The sequence below is a fragment of the Phyllobates terribilis genome, unplaced genomic scaffold (assembly GCF_046119375.1).
Source record: "Phyllobates terribilis strain yellow unplaced genomic scaffold, ASM4611937v1 Scaffold_1__5_contigs__length_1240528914, whole genome shotgun sequence".
NCBI classification, from domain to species: Eukaryota; Metazoa; Chordata; class Amphibia; order Anura; family Dendrobatidae; genus Phyllobates; species Phyllobates terribilis.
The window spans coordinates 981,303,611-981,331,382 of NW_027362761.1; the positions used below are offsets into that span (position 1 = coordinate 981,303,611).

General features: G+C 46.3%; 1 protein-coding gene across 1 annotated transcript in view; it reads left to right on the plus strand.

Annotated features, from left to right (window-relative positions):
* The first annotated feature begins 571 nt into the window (after positions 1-571).
* DCTD (dCMP deaminase) overlaps positions 572-27,772 on the plus strand; it is a 42,650-nt gene continuing 15,449 nt past the window's right edge. The window contains exons 1-3 of the mRNA XM_073656168.1: positions 572-938; positions 6,905-7,016; positions 25,443-25,578. Of these exons, the coding sequence (XP_073512269.1) occupies positions 931-938; positions 6,905-7,016; positions 25,443-25,578 (256 nt within the window). The 5' untranslated portion in view covers positions 572-930. The remainder of the gene's footprint in view (positions 939-6,904; positions 7,017-25,442; positions 25,579-27,772) is intronic.

The window sequence follows — 27,772 nt, forward strand, 5'->3', positions numbered from 1 at the left end:
CAGAGCACAGCCCTGCCCAGCCCAGAGCACAGCCCTGCCCAGAGCACAGTCCTGCCCAGCCCAGAGCACAGCCCTGCCCAGCCCAGAGCACAGCCCTGCCCAGCCCAGAGCAAAGTCCTGCCCAGCCCAGAGCAAAGTCCTGCCCAGCCCAGAGCAAAGCCCTGCCCAGCCCAGAGCACAGCCCTGCCCAGCCCAGAGCACAGCCCTGCCCAGCCCAGAGCACAGCCCTGCCCAGCCCAGAGCACAGCCCTGCCCAGCCCAGAGCAAAGTCCTGCCCAGCCCAGAGCAAAGTCCTGCCCAGCCCAGAGCAAAGTCCTGCCCAGCCCAGAGCACAGTCCTGCCCAGCCCAGAGCACAGTCCTGCCCAGCCCAGAGCACTGTCCTGCCCAGCCCAGAGCACAGCCCTGCCCAGCCCAGAGCACAGCCCTGCCCAGCCCAGAGCACAGCCCTGCCCAGCCCAGAGCAAAGTCCTGCCCAGCCCAGAGCACAGTCCTGCCCAGCCCAGAGCACAGTCCTGCCCAGCCCAGAGCAAAGTCCTGCCCAGCCCAGAGCACAGTCCTGCCCAGCCCAGAGCACAGCCGAGAACTGCACAGCATACTCTGCGATACATAACACAGGTTACAGTACAACTATGGGCTGCAGGCAGATTGTCCCCATGGTGAGCGCGGACAGCCGTATACACACCCTGCGCACTGTCGCAGTCACATCCTAACGGTCTAGGCTGGAGGACTCCAGAGCGCATGCACAGACTAAATCTAGCGTATCAGGCACAGAAAAGAGCAGCGGTACTGGGCGTGGCTACAAAGCAGAGGGGCGTGGACTGGAGCAGTTCAGCCAATCAGACTTACAGGATAGACCGGGATATAGTGAGGATGTTCTGTCCGTGTGACGTCGTTACTTGCACGCGGGAGATCTGAGCTGCGCAGTAAACATGAGCGGGTACGTATAGTGTGTGCGCCCGCCGGGCACTGAAGGGCGCTGGTGTGGGTATCACTGGTTTGGGTCTCAGCTGGGCTGTGTCCTGTGGACTCTCCTCGCCTTAATTTATGCTGTATGATGACAGGTTCACACATGGCTTTTTTGGTGCGATTTCTGGAGTGGTGAGGGGGCAGTGTTACAGATATCTGCAGCTTTCCTGTGGATTTGTGGAATTGTCAGATGTGATATTTGTGGATTCTGTGGAATTATAATCAGCGCTGGCGGCTCCTGTGCCCCATCACTGAGTGATGTCACACTCACGGCTGTACCTGGGCGATGTCACACTCACGGCTGTACCTGGGCGATGTCACACTCACGGCTGTACCTGGGCGATGTCACACTCACGGCTGTATCTGGGCGATGTCACACTCACGGCTGTATCTGGGCGATGTCACACTCACGGCTGTATCTGGGCGATGTCACACTCACGGCTGTACCTGGGCGATGTCACACTCACGGCTGTACCTGGGCGATGTCACACTCACGGCTGTATCTGGGCGATGTCACACTCACGGCTGTACCTGGGCGATGTCACACTCACGGCTGTACCTGGGCGATGTCACACTCACGGCTGTACCTGGGCGATGTCACACTCACGGCTGTACCTGGGCGATGTCACACTCACGGCTGTATCTGGGCGATGTCACACTCACGGCTGTATCTGGGCGATGTCACACTCACGGCTGTACCTGGGCGATGTCACGCTCCAAAAGTTGCAAAATGTACTAAAAATTAAACAGGGTTGAGGACTGGAGTAGAGTTGCGCCCTTTTTTGCAACTTTTTTTTAATAGTCACACTCGATTAATCAGACTAAAACATCTGAAATTGTTAAAATCCATCCACAAAGCAGAAAACCAAACAGACAAGCACATAAAAGATGCAAATAGGATAATTGACGCGCCCCTGGGCCTGTGTCGCGCTGCGTTGCGCATGCGGGAGCCTACCCGGAGCCGGATCAGTGGAGGGTTGTAGTCTCGTGGCGGTGACCCGGTCCGTGCCCAGGGAGTCAAACTAGACGGCAGTCTATTAGTAGTAAATAGTTGATGACTACGCCACCCGTTGAGTGCAGCCAGGGAGCTGCTGCTGCAGGGCAGACCGCTGAGGCCGGTGGTAGGATTGTGCAGCGTGATAGTATAACCCCCAACGGGAGGGGTATGGCCTCAGGGCAGCCGACGTGGATGATGGGGGTAGCAGGAACCACTCAGAGACGGTACGGTGTAGTTCAGGGTCTTTACTGGTAACAACGATAGACCCTCCCGGAGTACTTGCTAGCAAACGGGGCCTGGTCAGTCTTTGAGCAGATGGGATCTCCCCTGGCCAGGCGTAGTTGTAGGCCTCACAAACTGACTGTACTCTTCTGGCTACCTTGCTAGAAGCTGATGTAAGTAGCCCACGTCCCTGAGTGTACCGTGTGGTGCTCACCCGTATGGCCGGTGACTCGGGGCCTTCTAATGGCTTCCGCTCCACGATGGCGGTGCTGGTCCCACGTGTGTGACCGTGCCTTCGGGCTTCTGGGCCAGAGGACCTGAAATCCCCTGCCTGACGGATTCTGCTGCTGGGTAGAAGTTAGTCCCCACAGCCTCGGACTCCGGGTCCGGTAAAGAATCTTCTTAGTCAGGGCGAGCGCTGCAGCTGCCAGCCCCTGACTCCTTGGAACTCTCCTGTTTCCTATGCTGCTTCTTGTCTCCACTCTCCTTGTCTGACTCACCCTGCCTCAGCCCCGGGTTTATACAGGGGAAGTTCTTCCCCTCCCAAGACTGGGCAGGAGGTGTGGCATGCACAGGATCCCTGACCAAAGGACCTCCCACCTGCTCTCAGACATAACATTACATTACTGTGGAAAACCAGACCCCTGGGGTGCCACAATAATGAATTGGGTTCAAACAAAAAAAGGTGTAAAAAGTAGACATAATATAAGCACAAATGCAATAATGAATTGGAGCCATAGATCTTGAAAGCACTAGGCAGGGAGGTTGTTGCAAACATCTTGGAGAACTAATCACAGATCTTCTGTGGATGTCACTTGTGCGAATCCTTCATGGTATCCCAGACAGATGCAATGATGAGATCTGGGCTCTGTAGGGGCTATATCATCTCTCCAGGACTCCTTGCTCTTCACCCTGAATAGTTATTGACATTTGCTGATGTTTGGGGTTGTTGCTCTGCTACAGAATAAATTTGGAGCCAGTCAGACGCCTCCCTGATGGTATTGCATGGTGGATAAGTATCTGACTGTATTTCTCAGCCCTGAGGACACCATTAATCCTGACCAAATCCACAACTTTATTTACTGAAATGCAGCCTCAAAATTTGCAATGTACCCCCCCCGTTCTTCGCTGTTACCTGCAGACACTTATTATTCTGCTGCTTTCCAGCTCTTCACCAAACAAACTGCCTTCTGTTCCAGCCAGATATTTCACATTTTGACATAGTTTAGTAACTAGGTCTTGTCAAAGGAACGATTTTTGGCTGGAATTTTTCTGTGAAGGCCAGACACTGGTGTACAGTGTCTATTTTAGGACATGATCAGATATCAAAGTCAAACAACATCAGAATGATGTCCGTTTGAGGCCAAATACCCTGTTTGACAAGTGACGTTGACATCTGTAATAATAATATAATAAAAAAAGTCGCTGATGGGATTTGAGCCCAAAACTCTGTCTAGAAGTCATAGATAATAATAATGGCTTTATTATTATTATTATTATTATTACTACAGTAGTCAGTCAATTCTCAGTCAGGTAAACAGAAGTCGGCCTTCATATCAAGGATCAGGTTAACAGGCCATTAGTAAATACATTGTGCCTATCACCCATATGCCTACTCACATAAACATGACAAAACCAGAGAAATAAAGAGTATATATGGCATAAAAATAGAATTTTTTATTTATAATTCAGTAAAATATATATTTCAACAGTCATAAAATATTAGGTCACCAAATTTCATTCAGAATGGAGAAAAATGCAAAGTGTTAGGAGGCATCACCCTAGTGTAAGTTCCCCAGTGGTATTCATAAGTCCTGCCCAGAGCTGGAATATACAGCATAAAGTAGTGTGCATCAATGCTACATTCTATAAATCAAGTGGGTCTTACCACTAGAAGTGGAGGGGGAACATACAGGGGCCCGCAATAGGTGATATCCCGGCAAAATGAGCCCCGAACGTGCATTTCGCCGCTAAAGCTGCTGGCTTTTTCAAGAGGCATATGTGTAGTTGAGTAACAGGACCTTATATGTACCTCCCCAAAGGATCACATGACACAATTGCGGTCATGTGATTGGGGCGGTCTTCCCAAGTAGTAGGTGCTCCATGACGCATGCGTCAGATCCCGGGATCCCACGGCACGAGCGTCGGCCTTCACCCGGCGGCGCACATCCGGGAGTACGGGCCGCACACACCGGAAGCGCACGGGCCAGGTAACCAGGGGACCACGGCGCATGCGCACCGCACTCTTACTGCAGGGTAACTTAATATAGAACAGGAAAGAGAGAAATAGATGAGACACACATATGAACAGGGGCAGTGATATTCCCACACAAATAATATGATAGATTAATCTAAATGGCAAAATACATATTAGTGCATATCAAAGACAAACATAATTTCCAGTGCTATGAAGATAGCCATGGCATACAGATGGTACAAAATTTCTGAAAAGCGATTAGCTGAAATGATCCATCAAATTCTCCCTGTAGTGGGGATAATTCAGAGAGTAAAGAGACGTCCCAATCCAATACTAAAGAGGAAAGACACACACAATCAATAAAATTGAATAAAAAGGTGAATTAAAAACTAAAGGTGCCGGGGTTTACTTGATGGGGTGAGTAAGAAACTTGGACCAGAAAAATTCACAGAAAGGAAGCAAAACCTAATGCCTCATTCAGACCTCGCGGAGCCATAGTACCGAGGTCAATAATCCATTTAGCCTCTTTTTGGGCCAGGATTTTACCCCAATCACCTCCATGGGATCCCAGATGAAGGATGTCTATCCCACGTATCCTCAAGGATTTAGGGTCACAGTTGTGATTCCGTTGAAAATGACGTGGGAGAGTCCTTAGTTCCCGGGGGTCGGTCACCGACCTGGCCGCACAAATGTCACGCATGTGCTCCCTCACCCTCACTCGCAGCTCCCTAGTAGTCAGGCCTATATAAATTGATTGGCACGCGCATGTAGCGTAATAAATTACATGTGTCGAGCCGCATGAGATATAACTGCAAATCTGAAACTCACGGGAGCCGTCAGATGAGGTGAAGGAGACAGAGCGCGCGACATTGCCGCATGCCAGGCAGTGGCCACATGGGTAAAACCCCACCCTAGGTCCACGAGAGCTGAATGGGTTGGTAGGGGGGGGGGTATAGTGGCTGGACACCAATAAATCCCCCAGATTATTAGCTTTACGAGGAGTCATCAAAGGATATTCGCCAATATGGTCACGCAGGGAGGGCTCCGCACTGAGAACTGCCCAATGTTTGGAGAAGATCCGCCGCATCGCCCCCCACTCGTGGTTGTAGGTGGAAATGTAGCAGATCCTCCCCAAATCCTTCTTATCCATGGGAGCGGGGTATAACAGATGATTACTTGGGGTCCCCCGCGCCCTTCTGTAGCCACGGCTGATGCACCTGTTACTGTATCCACGGTTTTTGAAGCAGTTAGTAAGATCAGCCGCCTGTCTCTCAAATTGAGTCAGAGGAGCAGATCCGCCTCATCCTTAGGAACTGGCCGACCGGGACGGCCCTAATGGTTGAAGTGTGATGCGCCGAAGAGGTATGAACCAAGGAGTTAGTAGCCGTAGATTTACGAAATACATCAGTCTGTATGCGACCGGCTGTGTCGACATCCAGGCTGATGTCCAAAAACGGCATTCTTTGTTGGTGGTAATTATACGTCCGCTTAATACTCCATGTGTTCAGGTTCAGCCTTCTCATAAAATCCTCAAGCTCCTCCACTGTGCTCCGCCATTATCATCTGTTTTGGTATAAATGGTTGCTGATACACCTGACTAATCCTACAAAATTCCTGTCTTTGTGTCTGTGGACCTAGAAGAATTGCTGCTGTTTTGAAGGCAAAGGTCGGTCACACTAAGCTTTGATTTTAGATTTTTCTTTTGTTTATTCACTTTGTTAATTTTGAAAGGATTCGTACTTTGCGAAAGTTTTAGGGAAATGTGTGTGTGTGTTTACTACATATCTACCATATTTTGTAACCTGGCACCTAAGTGATGCTGTAGATATAAATTAGGCCTCTTTCACTCATCTGACTTTTGTGGTCTGAGCACGGACAGGATGACTGGACGGCTGCGGTCTCCCGACTCGGATATATGTGAGGCTGTTGCGTTTAGGTCCGTTGATTCGCAGACATCGCAGTTCGTGCTCAGACCATGAATGTCTGCTGTGTGATAGCGGCTTAACTAATGATCACTGCGGTATGGGGGAGATCCCTGCTGCGCTGCCATAAGCAGGACACTTTCCTTGCGGATGGCACAGATCCCATATTTCTCATTTCTGCTAGCTGTCAGGTATATAAAACGATGCATAAACTCCTAATAGTCAGTATTTGTGGCTTTGATCCTGCTAAACCCTGATGTAAATGAAGAGATGTGAAATGTGACAGCTGTGTCGCCGGCCGGTCTGTCTAGTGTCATGAAGTCACGGCCTGGTAACATCTCCCGTCAGGGCTGCGGTCACCAGTGCTGGCAAGGGTGCTGCATCTTCCTAAACATGTTTTACCCAGAATCCCTCCCGGCATAGATTATGTAAATCTGTTCATTAGTGCTATTTACAATTGCTCTGGGATCTATTGAATGGAGTGTCCTGGGAGCCAGACGCTGACCTGGAAATAATTGACAGGTATCAATATTTACATTGTTTACTATGCTGATTTCTAAGGTTCATTGCACTCTCCCAATTTACATTTTGCTTTCTAGGCAGCCGGTTGATGCGATGTGTAAGAAGCGGGAAGATTACTTGGAGTGGTGTGAATATTTTATGGCTGTTGCCTTTTTATCTGCTCAGAGAAGTAAAGATCCAAGTTCTCAAGTAAGTGCACTGCATTAATGTGGAGGCGCCTTTTCTCCTCGTCACATGGTTGATGGCGCTGTGCACACTGCATACGGGAGAACGCTTTCCAGGGGAATTATGACATTTGTCTCGTCACTGTAAGAAATTACACGTGCAGTGCCTGCAAGGTTTGTGATCTGCTTTGGAAATGAGAGCAAATTATTAAGGAAATCTATTAGCAGGGTTTTACCATGTAATGTGAGAACAGCATGGTGTAGGGGCAGAGACCCTGATTCCAGTGATGTATCGCTTACTGTGCTGCTTGCTGCAGTCTTGATAAAATACCTGTTTTCTCTCCTGCTGCTCTCTAAAATCTCAGCTTTATATTCCCCACCCATACCAATGATTGGCAGCTTTGTGCTTATGCATGGTGTACACAGAGCTGCCAATCGGGGGTGGGGTTATACAGAGCAGGAGAACTGCCTGACACAAGGCAACTAGTCTTCTAGTGATAATCTCCTACTGATGAAACTCAAATTTTTATTGAAACTACGAGTAACCCAGTGCGTGACACATCGCTGGAATCAGGGTCTTTGTCTCTACATCATGCTGCTTTCAGAATAAATGGCAAAAACCTGCTGACAGATTCTGCATGAAGGGGTATTCCCATCTTCATAGATGGATATTGTCGGATAGTGTTTTTAAAACGAGACCTTTTTGCAGTTTAGTGTATAATAAAACTTGTAGTCTTTTTTTTAATTTTTACCCTTTTTTGTGTACTGCTTGTTGCCTAGGAGACCGACCACTGCGGATGTCTACTTTATAGCAAAATAGGGGAAAGGAGAAGGGGAAATGGTGTGAATATATAACATTTTTAAATCTTTATTGAAAATAACTATAAAAATTGTAATAACTCATGCATCTACAGATGGATATAAGGCAACTGTCAGGATGGTATTCAGATAGTAACCCTAAGGCTGCGTGCCCACTATGCTTTTTTAAAGCTTTTTTTGCCGCAAAATTTCCGCAGCGAAAACGCTTAAAAAAAACGCTTGGTAATATGTGCCACATGGTCCCCAATGATCTGCATGTGCTGTACACATGCTGCGGAAATTTCTGCTGCAGATTATCATTGCGGAAAAATACACAGCATGTCCATTAATTTTGCGGACACGCAGCGTAATCGCTGCCATTGACTTGCATTGGACCGCGTGACATCCGCATCACTGCATCTGCACATGCAGATATCATACGGTTCAATGTTTCCTCCAGACCCAGGTACCATGATACCTGTTTAAAAAAAAAAAAAAAAAAAAGGATTTAAAATAAAAAAGAAAGATTATACTTGCCTTCCGATGGCCCCCGGTCTCCTCAGCGATGCGTCCGGTCTGTTGACCTGTCACATGACTCAATGAGGTCATCGCAGGTCCTTTCACACCACTGCGAAAAATACAACAGACCAGACGCAGCGGAGAAAACACCATTTTTATTCTTTTTTTTTTTTTTTTTTTAAACTATTACTTGGTCACATTATATAAATCCTAGGCCGGTTGCATGGATTTATATAGTGTGACCAAGTTGTCAAGCACTTTTCCAAGTGATGCTAAAATCACTTGGAAAAACGCTTGACAAACGCTTCTACCTGGCAGGAAGAACTCATTTAAAATCCGCATGCGTTTTTCCTGCCAGAGAGATGCAGAAAAAATATGCAGCATTTCTGCATCGTGGGCACTTGGCCTTAGAAGGGCTCTTAGTAAAAGCCGGTATACCGGCGAAACGTCCCCTTGTCCCGCGTTATGTTAGTAGTGTTGATAGGGAATAAATAACTTAAGATTAGCCCAGTGGTAGTATATGTAGCAGTGGTATCTACGTGTCGATATAGCATAGCCACTGTTAGTGTGCGCCTCTACTCACAGCGATCAGATGTGTGTGACAGGCACGCCGACCGCGTGTTCAGGCAGCTAAATCAGGAATGTATAGAGTTGTCCGGTACTACGGACTGCTCCTTATCCTGACATTATAATATCACCGCTCAGCATACTTTAGCCGGGTGATCTTCATACTTACCGGCGGTGCACTGTTTCAATCACACTGTCAGGTGCATGCGGCAAGTGGTAGTGCGGATACACTGCATAACCCGCTAACCCTGTAACTCATGTCGTTTAGTAACTTTATTCATAAAAATACCTGTAGCATTATATTGGCCATATCAGCACTTGTATCACCAATGCGCCTTGGCTAGGTATTGATTAATATGAACAGTGACTTTATATAGTAAGTTAATCTAGGTTCTATACTTGTGGGAAAATTGGATGATGGACTAATCATCTTTGTCCTCTGTGCCTGTCATTTGGGACCGACAATATCACTTTTGTTGTCCTATAGATACCCACAAACAATATTACCTTTTGGCATATTATAATGGGGATAACCCTTATTCTGCACCTACTTGGCAACATAATGTATAATATACAGTCTTAACCCATTGATTAAAGGGACTGGGTTAGGCATCCCCTAATATTACTATTATAACTAGTGTTGAGCCACCCCCGTAGTGTTCGGGTTCGGTTCGTCGAACACCGGGATGTTCGAGGAACTGTTCGAGGAACTGTTCGTCGAACTGTTCATCGAACACCTTAGAACACCGTCGAACACCGTTAAAACCAATGGCAGGCAAACAAAAATACATAGAAACACATAGAAAACACCTGCAAAGGTGTCCAAAAGCTGACAAACTGCTCAGAAGACACTCTCTTTAAAAAAGCCGGCCGGCAAATTCAGCAGCGGCATACACCGGTACCCGACAATTTAGACAAGAAGGAATAGAGCATCACACATAGATTAGATAGATAGAAACATGTCAGTCACACATATAAGAAGCACAGTGACAGTGTTGGTTACTGCACTTGTCATTTAGTGTAAAGGATTTATTAAAAAAAATATTAGTGTTTTCATGCACCGTCTCTTTAAAAAAGCCGGCCGGCAATTCAGCATCTGTACCCGACAATTTAGAACAGAAAGAATAGAGCTTCACACATAGATTAGATAGATAGAAACATGTCAGTCACATATATAATAAGTACAGTGATAGTGTTGCTTACTGTACTTGTCATTTAGTGTAAAGGATTTATTTAAAAAAATAATAGTGTTTTCATGCACTGTCTCTTTAAAAAAGCCGGCCGGCAATTCAACATCTGTACCCGACAATTTATAACAGAAAGAATAGAGCTTCCCACATAGATTAGATAGATAGAAACATGTCAGTCACATATATATGAAGTACAGTGATGGTGTTGGTTACTGTACTTGTCATTTAGTATTAAAATAAAGGATTTATTATTAAAAAAATTGGCGTGGGGTTCCCCTTAATTTTAGGCTCTAGCGGAGGTTAAGCAGACGGCTGGGGCAGATGTTTGAAGCCTGGGAAGGGGGTAATACCCACGGAGCTTCCCAGGCTACTAATATCAGCCCCCAGCTGAATACATAGCCTTTACTAGCTATTAAAATGGGGGACCCCCCAAAAAAAATGACGTGGGGTCCCCCCTAATTTAATAGCTAGCAAAGGCTAGGCAGACAGCTGGGGGCTGATATTAATAGCCCAGGAAGGGAGCCATGAATATTGGCCCCCTCCCAGGCTAGAAACACCAGCCGTCAGCCGCCCCAGAAATGGCGCATTCATGGGATGCGCCAATTCTGGCACTTAGCCTCGCTCTTCCACGCTGCCCTGGTGCGGTGGCAGGGGGTAATAGGGTTGGGGTTGATGTCAGCTTATAATGCCAGCTGACATCAAGCCCAGGTTAGTAATGGAGAGGCGTCTATAAGACACCCCCATTACTAACCCCATAGTCAAAGTTAAAAAAAACACAAACACCCAGAATAAAGTCCTTTAATTGAAATAAAGACACAATCCTTTATTGTTCTAAATTAAACCATACTTACCGTCACGCCCATTCCAGCTGAAGCCAACGATCTCCTGCAATAAAAGAAAAATAATAAAGCAACCTCATCCTTACCTTTCCATGGTTCCCACGACAGCTTCAGCTCTGCTACATCGAGATGACAGGCTGGACCGCAGCAGAACGCTGCCATCCAGCCTGTCATCCCGCAGACACTGAGAAGCGCAGGCTTGCTTGCGCTGCTCAGCGTCTCTCTGTGACGACATCCAGATGAGCCGAGTTCATGTCCAATGAACTCGGCTCACCTCATGCACGTCACTGACAGCGTGGGAAAATTCTCACGCTGAAGCGCTGATTGCAGGAGAATTTTCCCACGCTGTCAGTGACGTGCATGAGGTGAGCCGAGTTCATTGGACATGACCTCGGCTCATCTGGATGCCGTCACAGCGAGACAGTGAGGAGCGCAAGCATGCCTGCGCTTCTCAGTGTCTGCGGGATGACAGACTGGATGGCAGCGTTCTGCTGCGGTCCAGCCAGTCATCTCGATGTAGCAGAGCTGAAGCTGTCGTGGGAACCATGGAAAGGTAAGGATGAGGTTGGTTTATTTTTCTTTTATTGCAGGAGATCGTTGGCTTCAGCTGGAATGGGTGTGATAGTAAGTATGGTTTAATTTAGAACAATAAAGAATTGTGTCTTTATTTCAATTAAAGGACTTTATTCTGGGTGTTGTGTTTTTTTTAAATACTTTACTAGAAATTCAGGGCGGTCATGTCTAATACTGGCGTGACCCCATGAATTTTGGGCTTGGGGCCAGCTGATAATACCAAGCTGGCCCTAACCCCTTTATTACCCAGTGAGCCACCGCACCAGGGCCCTGGATGAGTTGGGTACAGCGCCAGAAGATGGCGCTTCTATGAACGCGCCATTTTCCGGGGTGGCTGCGGACTGCAATTTGTAGCGGGGGGGGGGCCCAGAAAGCTTGGGCCTCCCTGCGCTGCGGATTCCAGCCCCCAGCTGCCTAGTTGTACCTGGCTGGACACAAAAACAGGGCGAAGCCCCACGTCAATTTTCTTTAAATTATTTCATGAAATAATTAAGAAAAAAAGGCCTTCCCTATATTGTTGTGTCCGGCCAGGTACAAATAGGCAGCTGGTGGTTGGGGGCAGCCCGTTCCTGCCTGCTGTACCTGGCTGGACACAAATATAGTGCGAAGCCCCACGTCAATTTTTTTAAATTATTTCAGGAAATTCATGAAATAATTTAAAAAAAATTGACGTGGGGCTTCGCACTATATTTGTGTCCAGCCAGGTACAGCAGGCAGGAACGGGCTGCCCCCAACCACCAGCTGCCTATTTGTACCTGGCCGGACACAACAATATAGGGAAGCCCTTTTTTTCTTAATTATTTCATGAAATAATTTAAAGAAAATTGACGTGGGGCTTCGCCCTGTTTTTGTGTCCAGCCAGGTACAACTAGGCAGCTGGGGGCTGGAATCCGCAGCGCAGGGAGGCCCAAGCTTTCTGGGCCACCCCCGCTGCAAATTGCAGTCCGCAGCCACCCCGGAAAATGGCGCGTTCATAGAAGCGCCATCTTCTGGCGCTGTACCCAACTCATCCAGGGCCCTGATGCGGTGGCTCACTGGGTAATAAAGGGGTTAGGGCCAGCTTGGCATTATCAGCTGGCCCTAAGCCCAAAATTCATGGGGTCACCCCAATATTGGACATGACCACCATGAATTTCTAGTAAAGTATTTAAAAAAAACACAACACCCAGAAAAAAGTCCTTTAATTGAAATAAACACACAATTCTTTATTGTTCTAAATTAAACCATACTTACCATCACGCCCATTCCAGCTGAAGCCAACGATCTCCTGAAATAAAAGAAAAATAATAAAGCAACATCATCCTTACCTTTCCATGGTTCCCATGACAGCTTCAGCTCTGCTACATCGAGATGACAGGCTGGACCGCAGCAGAACGCTGCCATCCAGCCTGTCATCCCGCAGACACTGAGAAGCGCAGGCTTGCCTGCGCTCCACAGTCTCTCTGTGAGGGCATCCAGATGAGCCGAGTTAATGTCCAATGAACTCGGCTCACCTCATGCACGTCACTGACAGCGTGGGAAAATTCTCCTGCACTCAGCGCTTCAGCGTGGGAGAATTCTCACGCTGAAGCGCTGAGTGCAGGAGAATTCTCCCACGCTGTCAGTGACGTGCAGGAGGTGAGCTGAGTTCATTGGACATGAGCTCACCTTATGCACGTCACTGACAGCGTGGGAGAATTCTCCTGCACTCACCGCTTCAGCGTGAGAATTTTCCCACGCTGTCAGTGACGTGCATGAGGTGAGCCGAGTTCATTGGACATGAACTCGGCTCATCTGGATGTCGTCACAGAGAGACGCTGAGCAGCGCAAGCAAGCCTGCGCTTCTCAGTGTCTGCGGGATGAGAGGCTGGATGGCAGCGTTCTGCTGCGGTCCAGCCTGTCATCTCGATGTAGCAGAGCTGAAGCTGTCGTGGGAACCATGGAAAGGTAAGGATGAGGTTGCTTTATTATTTTTCTTTTATTGCAGGAGATCGTTGGCTTCAGCTGGAATGGGCGTGACGGTAAGTATGGTTTAATTTAGAACAATAAAGGATTGTGTCTTTATTTCAATTAAAGGACTTTATTCTGGGTGTTTGTGTTTTTTTTAACTTTGACTATGGGGTTAGTAATGGGGGTGTCTTATAGACGCCTCTCCATTACTAACCTGGGCTTGATGTCAGCTGGCATTATAAGCTGACATCAACCCCAACCCGATTACCCCCTGCCACCGCACCAGGGCAGCGTGGAAGAGCGAGGCTAAGTGCCAGAATTGGCGTATCCTATGAATGCGCCATTTCTGGGGCGGCTGACGGCTGGTGTTTCTAGCCTGGGAGGGGGCCAATATTCATGGCTCCCTTCCTGGGCTATTAATATCAGCCCCCAGCTGTCTGCCTAGCCTAGCCTATTAAATTAGGGGGGACCCCACGTCATTTTTTTTGGGGGGTCCCCCATTTTAATAGCTAGTAAATGCTATTTATTCAGCTGGGGGCTGATATTAGTAGCCTGGGAAGCTCCGTGGGTATTACCCCCTTCCCAGGCTTCAAACATCTGCCCCAGCCGTCTGCTTAACCTCCGCTAGAGCCTAAAATTATGGGGAACCCCACGCCAATTTTTTTAATAATAAATCCTTTATTTTAATACTAAATGACAAGTACAGTAACCAACACTGTCACTGTACTTCGTATATATGTGGCTGACATGTTTCTATCTATCTAATCTATGTGTGAAGCTCTATTCTGTCTGTTATAAATTGTCGGGTACCGCTGCTGAATTGCCGGCCGGCTTTTTTTAAAGAGACGGTGCATGAAAACACTATTATTTTTTTTGATAAATCCTTTACGCTAAATGACAAGTACAGTAAGCAGCACTTTCACTGTACTTCGTATATATGTGGCTGACATGTTTCTATCTAATCTATGTGTGAAGCTCTATTCTTTCGGTTCTAAATTGTCGGGTACCGGTGTATGCCGCTGCTGAATTGCCGGCTTTTCATGTTTCACTGTGAGCACTGTTCCCATCGATTTGGGCAATCACTGTAATGCCACAACCACCATGGCTGTGGCATTACAGTGAGTGGCAGACAATCCCTGCATGATTGGTGCTCTAAATAGCGCCAGACATGCAGGACACGCTTTTGGTGCACGAACAGTTATCGAACATAACCTCGAACAGCCGAATTTTTTGCAAATCGTTCGGGTTCATCGAACAACTCGAACACCGCCCAAAACAGCTCGAATTTGAGATTGGCGAACAGTTCTAGTCGAACACCGCTCATCTCTAATTATAACTTCAACACACTACGCAACCGGGTATATTCGTGGGTTACTGTCTGAATACCATCCTGACAGTTGCCTTATATCCATCTGTAGACGCATGAGTTATTACAACTTTTATAGTTGTTTTCAATAAAGATTTAAGAATGTTATATATTCACACCTTTTCCCCTTCTCCTTTCCCCTATTTTGCTATAATGTTTTCGGTGGTGTACACCTGTGAATATAGGTCTGATGAGATCTGACTTAAGCTTTTGGGTGATGTCTACTTTAGAAGAGCTGCGCTGCAGCTGGCTGGCTTTGGGATGTAGCAGTGTGTTTTAGCTATCCTTGCCAGTGTAAGGACAATGCTTAACAGCTGGATAGATAAGAGCTTGTAAGCGTTGCGCATGTTCTGCTGTCTAGCAGCAGTGGTTGGTCTCAATGACAAACAGCTGTAAACAAAAGAAAAATATTAATATCTCAAGAACAGTTGAAATCTTTAGGTGGTAACTTGCAAAAGTGCTTTTATTTACAAGCACTATCCAACAATGCCTATATATGATGATGGGGGCATTGCAGGAAGGGGGGACACTTAAACTACGCTATATATTTACAGACTACTGTTAATCTACTGTATTTTCTGGAGTATAAGACGACCCCCAACTTTTCCAGTTAAAATATAGAGTTTGGGATATACTCGCCGTATAAGACTGCCCCTCTTCTAACGCACATACGGTAAAAAAATAAAAAAATCAGATTTGATTTCTTTTCTTTTCAAAATTCTTTTTATTATCAAAGAATAAATTCCTCATACAAGTTTGAGACTTACTCATGGAATAAAATTAAGTAAAGTATAATAAACAATTTATTAAGCAATATGGAAGCAAGCAAGAAGAAAAATAGAGTTCGCACTATAACATTATTTCAGTTCTCGGAGAACCGGACGAGCCGGTTGTAGTGCGGAGTGTAAGTCTAATACAAGGGTAGAGTAGAACATATAAAGTCCACTTATGCGTTGTAAACAAGGTGTTTAGAATCAGCAAAAAAACATAAATTTAAATATAATATAAATAGATATTAATAGAGAGTAAGATAAAGGAGAGAGAAGAGATGGAGAGTAGATACAGTAGGGGGGGGATACATGGAAAAGGGGAAGAGATGGAAGGGGGGGGGGTACGATATGTCATGGAGTGTGACAAGATAAGATTAAGTTAATTTACTGGGGGAGGGATCTATAGGTAATCCACGGTTGCCAAATGTCTAGGAAGGAAGCTTGAGTGTGGTTCACCAGCGATATTGTTTCTGCAACGTGGTAAAGCATATGAACCTTGCCCTGGAGGTGCAGTAAAGTGGGAAGGTTAGTGGTTTTCCAGTGAATCGGTATTAACAGTTTGGCCGCAGCAATAATATGTTGGGCCAAGAGCGATGTCTTTCTATGATCAGGCCAGATCAAAAAGTTCAACAAAACTGTCTCTGGTTTCAGGTGCAACTATTTCTTTACCACAATGTGGATAAGGTTCTCTGCTTGCTGCCAGAAATTGAGGATGATGGGGCATTGCCACCTAATGTGAAAATAGCTACCAGAACCGGTTCCGCATCTCCAGCACGAAGTTGATGTATTTGCACTCCAGCCAGAACTCCGGAGAGGTGTATGAAACCATCTCGTGACTATTTTGAAAGAATTGTCTTGTGCACGTACACACTGGATCGGACCATGGGAGTGCATATAGATATAGAGAGTCTGGTCCGGCGTGAAATGGTAACCGAAGTCTCGTTCCTAAAGAGAAATATATGCTGAGGTTAGTAGGGTCTGGTAGATGGTAGAGAATATTTTCTTGGGTCTAGTGGTCCTAGTGCAAAGCATTTCATAGTTGGTTAGAGCTCTGGAAAGATTGGAATGCTTAATATGTCGTTTAATAAATTCTTTGATGGAACCGTATTGGATAAAGTTTAGCGACGCTAGGGATGGATTAAGCTGTAAATCCGGTAGTGGGGCGAGCGAACCATCCCGTAGTAAATGATCGATAGAGATGTTAGAGTATTTTAGACGGTCTCTAGTTTGCCCTGAGCGTGGCATTGAATGGGTTAGAATGTCTGAGAGTCTAAGTATGGGGGAGAGAGACGGGGTTAAAATGTCACTGGAATCTTGCCAAACTTTGAGCGTGACCCTAGTATGAGGGTTTGGTATAGAGGTGTTAGGTCGGATGTGGGACTGTTAGAAAAAGGGATCTAAGAGGGAGAGGGGCGAGTGCTTCCTCCACCTCGACCCATTGCTTATCTTCGGAGCCTCTTACGATGTCCACCGTTCTAGTCAGACATCTGGTGCACCCATTCCCCCACATGTCCTTGGTAGGGCCAACAAGCGGTAAGAGATGCGGGTCTTTTTACTCCTCCAAATGTATGAAGAGAAAAGAGAATTTACCCTATGAAGATAAGACAGGTATTTTTATGGGCAGCATCTGAAATAAGTAGGTAAATTTAGGCAGAATCAAACTTTTCAATATATTTTTTTCTCCCCATCCACGATGGATAGGTGTCTCTCCATTGCTTAATGAGATTTACTGTTTAGTCAAACAGAGGGGGAAAGTTCAATTTAAATATATCTCTGTCCGTTCTGCCTATCTTCTGCCCAAGGTATGTGATATGGGTCTTAGGCCAAGTGAATGGGTATAGGTTTTTCAGTTTTGCTAGGGAGTGTGTGGGGACATGAAAGTCCAGAGCTTCCGATTTGGAGAGATTTATTTTGAAATTGGAGAGACTGCCATATCGCGCCATCAAGGCAGGGAGACCCTTTAGAGGATTGGTTAAGAGGACCAGAAGGTCATCAGCAAAAGCTGCCGTTTTAAAATTTTGAGTTGTGTATTCTGATGCCCTCTATCCTCTGATTTTCTTGTATTGAGATCAATAAAGGTTCCATTGCCAGGACAAACAGTGGAGACAACGGGCAGCCTTGTCTGGTCCCATTGCGTATGGTGAATGTGTTTGACAAGGAATCCTTGATTTTGATGCGTGCAGTCAGGTTATTATACATAGCCATAATGGCAGTAACCAGTGCAGGTGGTAAGCCGACGCGTAGAAGTGTCTGTCTCCTTTAAGTAGTCCAGTCCACCCTGTCGAAGGCTTTCTCAGCATCTGTACCCGGTAGTACCAAAGGGGTCTTGTGGGCTTTGGCATATTGAAGAAGGTGCAAAATTTTGTGAGTATTGTCCTTTCCCTCCCTCCTGTCCACAAATCCAGTCTGATTCAATGAGATAAGATTTGGCAAGAACTCGGCAATCCTACGTGCAAGCATACTGGCCAGCAGTTTCAGGTCAACATTCAATAGGGATATAGGTCTGTAGCTGCCACAAAGGGTCGGGTCCTTGCAATCTTTATGTATTAATGATATTTTGGCTTCGAGCATTTGTTGTGGAAGGAGTTGACCCTCTGTTTCATTACAAATCTTCAGAAGATGGGACAAGAGGAGAGGGGCGGAAGTTTTGTAGTATTGCGTAGAGAATCCATCTGGACCAGGGGCTTTGCCTTTCGGGCACCTCGACAGGGTGGACTGAAGTTCTCCTAGTGTGAAGGGTTTAGATGGTTTGTTTTGTTGAGATGTTGTTAATAACGGGAGATTCAGTGTTCGCAAAAAGTGAGCAGTATCTGACTTTCTCTGCATCTCATGAGCTTCTGTGTCATTTGGGCGAAGATTATATAGCTGTGAATAGTATTCCAGAAAAGCCGTCTCAATTTGAGTGGGGTTCTGTGCTGTAACACCTCTGGAGTTCATAATGGAGTAGATGTGGGTGCGGGCTTGCCTTTTGCAGAGCCGGGATAAAAGAAATTTGGAGGCCTCATCTCCATGTACAAACATCCTGTTTTTCCACGACGCATACATTTTCGCTGAACTGACATTAAGAATATCTTTCAATTTTTGTCTCTTACTAGTGATGGAGGCCAAAGTTATATTGTCATTGGTTTTTTTTGTGGTTCAGCTCCAGCTCTGCTATATCGTCGTATAAGTTTTGAACTTCCTGATGTCTCTTTTTATTATAATAAGAAGCAATGGAAATAAGTTTGCCTCTTAGCACAGTTTTATGTGCTTTCCAGAGGGTTTGGGGGGGGAGGTCCCCTCTATTTCATTTTGTTGGAAGTATTGGTGAAGTTTATTACTCAGTCGCGCTCGGATAACAGGCCAGCCCAGTAGTGTTTCATTAATCTGCCAAGATCTGGGACCTGAGCTCATTCCGGGTGTAATTAATGAAAGTAATACAGTGGCGTGGTCAGAATAAACGTTCGGGGTTATATTTGCAGTAGAAAGTCTAGGCAGGAGCGATCTTGGTACAAAAATGTAATCTATACGGTGGTAGGATTTATGAGGATTGGAATAGAAGGTGTAATCTCGTACGGAGGGATTTAAGTATCTCCATGAGTCAATTAGCTGCCTAGAATTAAGAGTGGTATGTAGTCTCACTAGATCTCTAGAAGAGATAGCGCTTTTTTGTTTGGAAGTGTCCAGCTTTGGTTCCAAAGCAATGTTGAGATCTCCTCCAATCAAGAGAACACCCTCTCTAAAGCTCTCTATCTTTAGAATCGATATTAACCATTTAACCAATTTTTTTGTTGGGTGCTTACAGGCTACATTGGTAACCCTATGACCCATTAAGTAACCCCTTAAGGCTATGTGCCCACGATGCAGAAATGAAGCAGAAAATTTCTGCAGCATTTCTGCATCTCCCTGGCAGAAAAAACGCATGCAGACTGTGCATGCGTTTTTCCTGCAGAATACATGCGGATTCACATGCTTTTCCGCATGCAGATTGACAAGCGCTTTCCAGGCGATAGCATCACTTGGAAAGTGCTTGACAACTAGGTCACACTGTATAAATCCATGCAAACAGCATGGATTTATACAGTGTGAACCGTAAAAATTAAAACAAATAAAGCTATACTCACCCCCGAGGCCCCGGCGTGGCTGCAGCGCTGCTTCCTGGCTGGTTCCCGGCTGCCGGCATATCGCGAGACAGAGCGGTGAAGGGCCTGCGGTCACATGACTGTGACGTCACCGAAGGTCCTTCAGCGCTGCTGGCATTCAAAGAGAAGCCTTCGGAAAGGTGAGTATAAAATTTATTTGTTATTTTATTCTTTTTTTACAGGTACAATGGTACCCAGGTCTGGATGAGAGTCTCCTCTCCTCCAGAACTGGGTACCATCCGCACATAGACGCATAGAAGCCGCTTGTAAAAATGTACAGTCGCGGTTTCTGTGCGTCTCAATGCAAGTCAATGGCTTGAGTTCCGCTGCGCTTTCGCAAAATTAAATGACATGCTGCGGATTTTTGTACGCAGCATAAACACTGCGGAAAAATCCGCAGCATGTGCATAGAACATGCGGAATCCCCTTGGGGACCATGGGGTGCGGATTACCTAGCGTTTAACAAGCGTTTCCGCTGCGGAAAATCCGCAGCAAAAACGCTTGTAATCCGCAACGTGGGCATGCAGCCTTACACATGTAGCGCCCTTGAGGATCTACGAGGGATTCTCTGAACTGGAATGGGACTCCCCGCAGCATAGCAATGGAGACTCCTCTCGAGCCAGATTGAGTTGAGGTGGCATGGTACCATGTGTCATAGAGTGAGCATTCAAAGTTTGGCAATCTATTGGATTTAAAATGGGTCTCTTGGATGAATAGCACATCCGCCTTTTGTTTTTTAAGTCTATGTAGTGTGGGGTATCTGGAGCTCGGCGAGTTTAAACCATGGGCGTTTAGGGATTCAAAAGTAATTACCTTATCGGCGTCTGTCATGGTGAAATAGGATTTTCCCAGGTGGCGCTTCCCGTGAAAAGAAGCTATTTGTGCCTAATGGGGTTAGGAGATGGAAGGGAATAGGAAGAGGGGAAGAAGGGAAGGAAAGACTAGAGATCAGAGAGAAATGGAAAAAGGTGAGTATTAGTTTAGTTGATTGAAAACAATATGAAACAATTCCAGATTCAAATTCAAACCACATATATAATGCGTGGCATTGATAGCCAGTTTAGGGGAGCATGCCCCACATATAAATTTTATATTCAACGACAACATCTTTGTAGAGCATTGCATAACAAGAGTTACGTGGAGTAACAAATAGCGAGGCCAAGACCTAAAGGGGGGAATGGTATGATGAGACCAACAATATACTTAGGAATTCAAAAAAGGGGAGAGGTTGAGGCCCATTTCCGAATTCCTTGTTCGAGACCAACAGAGTCCAGGAGAAAGAAACAAAACAGTTTACCCTTTCACAATTGTCCCAAAAAGGACCGACGAAGAGATGGTACAGCAACGAGTGTCAAAACCACTCAGGTGATATCATCAGGCCTTTTAGGAGTCGGAGACTTAGCTGACTTTCTCCTCGCACGTTGTGCTTTCGGGGTAGCTTGTTGGCAAGGGACTGGACCCGGAAGGGGTTGAATCGGCATCGCAGAATGAAATGTCTCCAAATCAGGGTAGGATGCAAGAGTTATGTCGAGGGTTTTGCAGGCTGCTTTAACATCTGCAGATGATCTGGCAACGATCTTCATGTCTCCTGCTGTCATGTGGACTCCGAAGGGGAATAACCAACGGAAACGGTGACCCCTCTGCAGTATAGCATCTGTGAAAGGTTTCAACAACCTTCGTTTTTTCAAAGTGATAGCCGACAGATCTTGAAAGAGCTGGATCCGTGTGTGTTCATAAGAGATCTCCTGTTCCCTTCCTCTACGGAGAATCAGATCTTTAACTCTGTAATCCAAAAAGCGGCATAATACATTTTGGGGTGCCTCTCCTTGGGATGGAGGGCCCTATGGACCCGGATTAGTTTGATTTCTCAGGGGTTCTCATCAGTAAGTATACCCCTGAAAATCTCTACTGAAGCTTTGCCCAAAGCTTCAAAAGCCACAGATTCGGGAAGGCCTTTAATTCTAATATTGTTGCGTCGCTCCCGATTCTCGTGATCTTCCAGGGTATTATGGATCAGATGTAGTTGCTGTTCATGAGCGTTCAAGTTGTCAAGCAGCGCATTGGCTTGTTGTGAGAATGCAGTTTGGGATTGTTCAAGCGTCTCCATCCTGTGACCCTGTTGGGTAAGTTCATTTTTTATCTCTGCCAATTCTCGACCAATTGGTTCGAGGGTTTTAGCCAATATTCGCTTTATAAAGGAGCGAGTAACCGTGGAATCCTTAGTCGAGCATTCTCCATCCAAGTCCCTTTCCACCTCAGTCAGAATCGTCTGTTTGTCATATCTAAGCGCTTAGCAGTCTTTGTTGATTCTGTTGTAGTGCCCTGTTTCCTTAAGAATTGGTCAACATCAGCTTGGGTGAGGGATTTCACAGCTTTAGATGTATTTTTAGGGGGCTTAACACTGGACTTCCCCATAGTGTTACTGGAAAGCTCTGTAGAGGAGAATATAGTCAAGTTATGGTGCAATGACTCCCCCTGCTGGCTAAGGGGTGTTTAATACGACATATCTTATCAGGCAGTGCTATATGGTCAGAATCTGAATAGATTACTGGTAGATCCTACTGGTGGAAGTTGTGGTACACCAGAAATAGAGAATTAACAGCTGTACAATCCACTGGGTGAGAGCTTATATTAGAGTGCAAAAAAGCTCTATGCACAGCTTCTCTATCACCTCTAAGATGCTCAAGACGTCAGTCCCAGGACAAAGCTTGCAGGCTCAATTGGGGCTAGAACAGTGGGCTGGTGATAGAATGTCAGAGGGTGTCCAGGTGATACTGGGACCTGCTGTATTGATTTATATATAAAAGTAGCAGCCTCAGCCTCTATGTCCTTAATTGTTCTTCAACCCTGCTCAGATTAGGCCAGGGTCTGTGGTGCTAATCTTAATAAAAGAGCAGTAGCCACAGTCTCAGGAGTCTCCACTTCTCCCCAGCAATGTTTAAGTCCTGCGTCCCTAGACTGGTCCTCTTTGCTCCAGCGGTGGGGCTGAAGGGAATCCCAGGCCTCCGTGATCTCCGGAGCTCTCACCGCTCTTCAATGGCGTCGCCCCTCTCGTCTCTCCGTCCCTCCCACCAAGCGAGCTGCGCGATCAGCTGGATGATGGAACCGGAGGCAGACGTGGCTGTGCTGTCCAAGTCACGCTCCTCTCAGGAAGCAAGACCGCGTGCACACCGGGTCAAGATGGCGGTGGGGGGACACAATGCAAACCCACCTGGGTCGAGCGGTAAGGCTTCTGCAGCTTTCTTTGTCGGGCTCCTCGGGTCCCAGAAGCTGTGGGCAACAGGCACCAAAAGTCTAGGGGGTGGATGGCGTCTTTTGCGAGGCCAGATGGCTCGGATGCTGTTGATCTGGAGAGGAGCTCTGTTTGCAGCAGCCTCCTCAGTCAGCAGCCATCTTGGATCTTCCATCAGATTTGATTTCAATATGGTAATTTTAAAATGATGAACCTTACCGGCAATTGGCTGGTTGGTTGTTGTATACAAATCCTTCTTGGATTGGTTGGCTCTCCCTGCCTGCCCAGCCCTCCCTGTCTCCAAGACTATCAGAGCGGTAGCACATCCCTCTGGCCCGCCCTTGCAGCCTATTACCGGTACCTCCTTCTCTGCCTCTCTGATCTCGCTCCTGAGGACTGCAGTGATGAGGTGAGGGGGCGTCTCACCGGGAAGGTGTAAATGAAGCAAGCTGCAGGCGTCCGGGACGCCCGGGGTATGGAAAAAAAGAGAGAGAGAGCGGTGCTGTGCACAGAAAAAACACGCCTCTTTCACTCGTCTGGCCTGCCCTTGTATTACCTCCTTCTCTGCCTCTCATATCTCGCACATGCGCGCCTGCGCCGCTTCACTGCAGTCCTCAGGAGCGAGATCAGAGAGGCAGAGAAGGAGGTACCGGTAATAGGCTGCAAGGGCGGGCCAGAGGAATGTGCTACCGCTCTGATAGTCTTGGAGACATGGAGGGCTTATAAATTACCATAAATACCATATTTTTCGGACTATAAGACGCACCGGACCATAAGGTTTTAGAGGAGGAAAATAGAAAAAAAAATGTAAGCAAAAAATGTGTTCACGATGTACTTTTAAGGGTGAGGGGGTCTTCTGCTGACACTGGTATAGGGGTAGTGTCCCCAAATTCTGACAATATCCCCCATCCTGGTATGCATGGCACCCCCTCATCCCTGTCCTGGTATGCATGGTCCCCCCTCATCCTTATTTTGGTATGCATGGTCCCCCTAATCCCCATCATGCTGCACATAAAAAAAAAAAATATATAAATAAACACTCCTACCCACCTTTCTTCTCTCCTTCAGTTCTGCGTCCTGTCTGCCCGCACTGATCTCGCCATGTGAGCCGCGCATGGTAGTGACGCGCAAGGAGAGATCAGCTGCCAGAAGTCACTGCTCCCCACGCCGGGACTGTGTGCGTGGGGAGCAGTGACTTCATGCTCCATAATAGCCGGCACACAGCGTAGCCGCAGCGCGGCTCCTTCTGTTGCTGGGCGATCGCGTCTGCCTGCTATTAAAGGGCATGAATATTCACCCCTCCCCACGCCCATGGGTGTGGAGAGAGGTTGAATATTCATGCCCTTTAACAGCGGGCACAGGCGATTCCGGTAGGAGCCGTGCTGCGGCTACACTGTGTGCTTCTATTAAGGAGCATGAATATATATCCCCTCCTCCCCCAACATTCGGACTATAAAGGTATACGCCCTGTAAGATGACACCCTGCGTATAAGTCTCCTCCTTACTTTTGAGAAGCTTTTCAGGGGTTAAAAAGTCATCTTATATGCCGGAAAATACGGTAATTGGTCGCCTAATAATGTGAACTTGGAAGTGTCCATTGATTATTTCTAGATATGAAAGGCCTGGGTAATGCCTCCCCTGGATGTCAGACTTCCGATGAAGCTGAGCAGGGAAGGAATGGTTAATGAGGCTTCTCAGCAAAGAACCCTTTCGAATAAAAGGCGATGCAGCAGTCAGGAATCAGAACTCCCAAAAAGCACAAACATGTGAACGCAGCATAATGGGAATGTGTCATCGGAAAATTACCTATTGTTTTAATTCATTTTCCCCCACCATCCCCACTGGCCATTAAGCCCAGCATTCAGCCATGTATGTAGAGGTGTTACCTATCATAATCTTGTCTTTGGGCCCAATTCAGCAATCAGTGTATCAGTAGGAGTAGAGACTGCGATGCATGGACTGGCCACAGGACTCCTGGCCTGAACTTCACAGCTGGATACATGCCTATAAGGCTGACCAGTTCTGGTCAGGAGACCCGCAGCCAGTTCATGCATCGCAGTCTGTACTCCTGCTGGGATACACGGATGTCTGAATTTGGCCTTGGTGTGAAATTTGGAACAAATGAGGGATTTGAAAAGCAATTGACGAGGGGAAAGAAAAGAACAAAACAAAAAATCCTAAACTAATAATCCTGAGTGGCTCCCAATGTCACCACTAGGAGGTGCTCTATGCAAATGTTTCCTTACAGCTACTTTTGAACTCTGTGGAAGCTTTAAAACTATCTGGCTCCTTCTAGTGGCAGCTGCTGGAAAATGCTGCGACTTGGGGGAGTTTAGCTGCAGTCCCCACTCTTGCAATATTGTCATTACCTTGCTGTGTTAAAATTGCTTTATTCTTAAATGCTCTGATGGGTGTTCGTTTCTGACTTAATTTTCTGTTCTTTAGTACAATTTACTATTTGCAGGAGATCAGCTTTAATTGTCCTAGCGATCATTAATATCTACAATTTAATTTGTAGATGCTGATTGTCGTCTTCCTTCATTTTAGGTTGGAGCCTGTATTGTAAACCCAGAGAATAAGATAGTAGGCATTGGGTATAATGGAATGCCCAATGGCTGTCACGATGATGCCCTTCCATGGGCTAGAACAGCAAGCGATCGTCTGGACACTAAATATCCGTATGGTAAGTAGCCCCCTTCATTACAGGGAGATCTTTTTTTTTTTCTTTTTTCTATTCTTCCTAGAACTGTAACCTCTATTTTTCCGTTGACAGGAGCGGTTTTGTCCCTGTGATTGCCTGTTCGCTTATTCTATATACTAAAATAGCCCTGTATTGTAGCATATAGATAAAACCACGGTCTCCTATGAAACCCAGCCTATGGCTGAGCTACACAGGGGTACTGGCATGGCAAACATGGGGTCCTTCAGCCAGCCCATGGCTGCAATAGTGAACCATCAGCACCCTGTGTCCATATGTGGGATACAAATAGACACAAAGAGATGCATAGAGACTGACCGTGACATTTAAGTGGTTAAAAACTGTAATCTGATCACTGCTCTTATAGGCAGATGTGGGCTCAGCTCCTGGGCTCACTCCACTCAGGCAATGGAGATTGGACATAGTGGTTTGTTTAATGGAGGCAAGGGGTTAATCTCACTATAAGGGCTGTAAAAATTGGAAAACTGCTGTCTGTTGTTTTGACAGATGGCTTTCATGCACATGTTATTCTATAAGGCCGTGTACATGTCCCTCCCCTTCACATCCTAGAAAATCAGATCGCACTCTGATCAGTGTGATCTGCATAATAATGCGACCCTAGCCTAATAAAGAATTATTCAACTTTAATGTGCAGTCATTCTGAATGAGTGTATGAAATATTTATGTCCAGACTACCAGTGTTCCCAAGCCTTTAAAAACAACCTGTCGTCCTTTTTTTCGATATTAAACTGCCCAAACTGCCCAAAATGTCTTGCTAGTGATTCAATGTGCATCACCAACATGGTCTTCTCAAGCAAAACTTCCCACTATTTTTTTTCTTAAAAAAAAAAAAAAACAAAAAAAAAAAACACTTTTTGTCCTTTGTGATTGCATCACAGACCTTCTTTCAGGCATAGGGGTGGCGCTTTCTATCCTTCTGGTCACGGTCTGTTCAAATTATTCACGCCCATGGCAGCCTTACTGATTGGGGCAGTCCAGGCAATGTCACAGCAATCGCTCAAATGTTGTGCTTGCGCACTATCAGGTCCCCGTGCATGCACACTGAACCTGGGTGTATGCATGCTCTGGAGCTGCGGTGACACAGTGGCTAGGTGACATATGCATTGAGCGGGCACGTTCTGCTCAGCGATCTGTTCCCGCGGCTCTGGAGCATGCGCAGATAGGATATGAAGCTGGAGATGTACACATGCACGGGGACCTGATGGTCAGTGCGCATGCGCAAAATTTACTGGGCAGTTACCTGGCCTGCCCTGATGTCACGGCAATCAGTCAGGCTGCGATGGGCGTGAATAATTTGAAGACTACCGTGACTGGAAGGATGGAAAGCGCCACCCCTGTGACTGAAAGAACGATGAAAAGTGTGTTTTTGTTTTTTTTTTTAGCTTGAGACCATGTTAGTATGTGACCAGTTTGATTTAATCTACCATAACCTCACTATAAGGTTGGATACTAATACACAATTAATGAATGGGCATGTATAATTTGTATTTCTTTCCTTTGGGAGGGGTGGGGTACACCTGTACATTATATTTTGGTGACTGTAACACCGTTCATGAAGAAGGATGGGGAAAGCACAAAGGAGGACCGCTCCCTCACGGGGTATCGTAGAATATGTTTGTTCACAATTTGAGCAGTGCTAGTACACGAGAGCTAGTGAAGACTCCACATCCTGCGCACAGACCTCACATCCAGCATTCATTATGGGAGGAGAATAACTACATAAGAAAAATCTGAGCCTAGGTGCAGACTGCATATCGTGGGGGCTGCAAATGTATCAAGATGGCAGACAAATCTTGCTCAATGTAACCACTAAATAATATATAATTTTTGTTTGTATGTCAAATACCTCCTTAGCCGTTAATCTGAAAGCCTGGTTCTGTATCTGCCTCTGTCCAGCCATTTTGTGCCCATGCTGCATCATTCTTCATGTTAACTCTTATTGGAACCTAGTGGACTCCATTATAAATCAGTGGGGTCAGTTGGGCGACTGATCTAGGCCAGTCCAGTCTCACTTTTTGTGTAGATCTTTTATAATTAAGGTCATATTTTTTGGTTTTTGTTTTTCTCCCTTTTTATTTTAGTTGGCATGTGTCATAAAATCTTAACTAGATCCCGTGAGGTCGCAGGGGGAAAGAATAACTTCTTGCACTTCTTAATA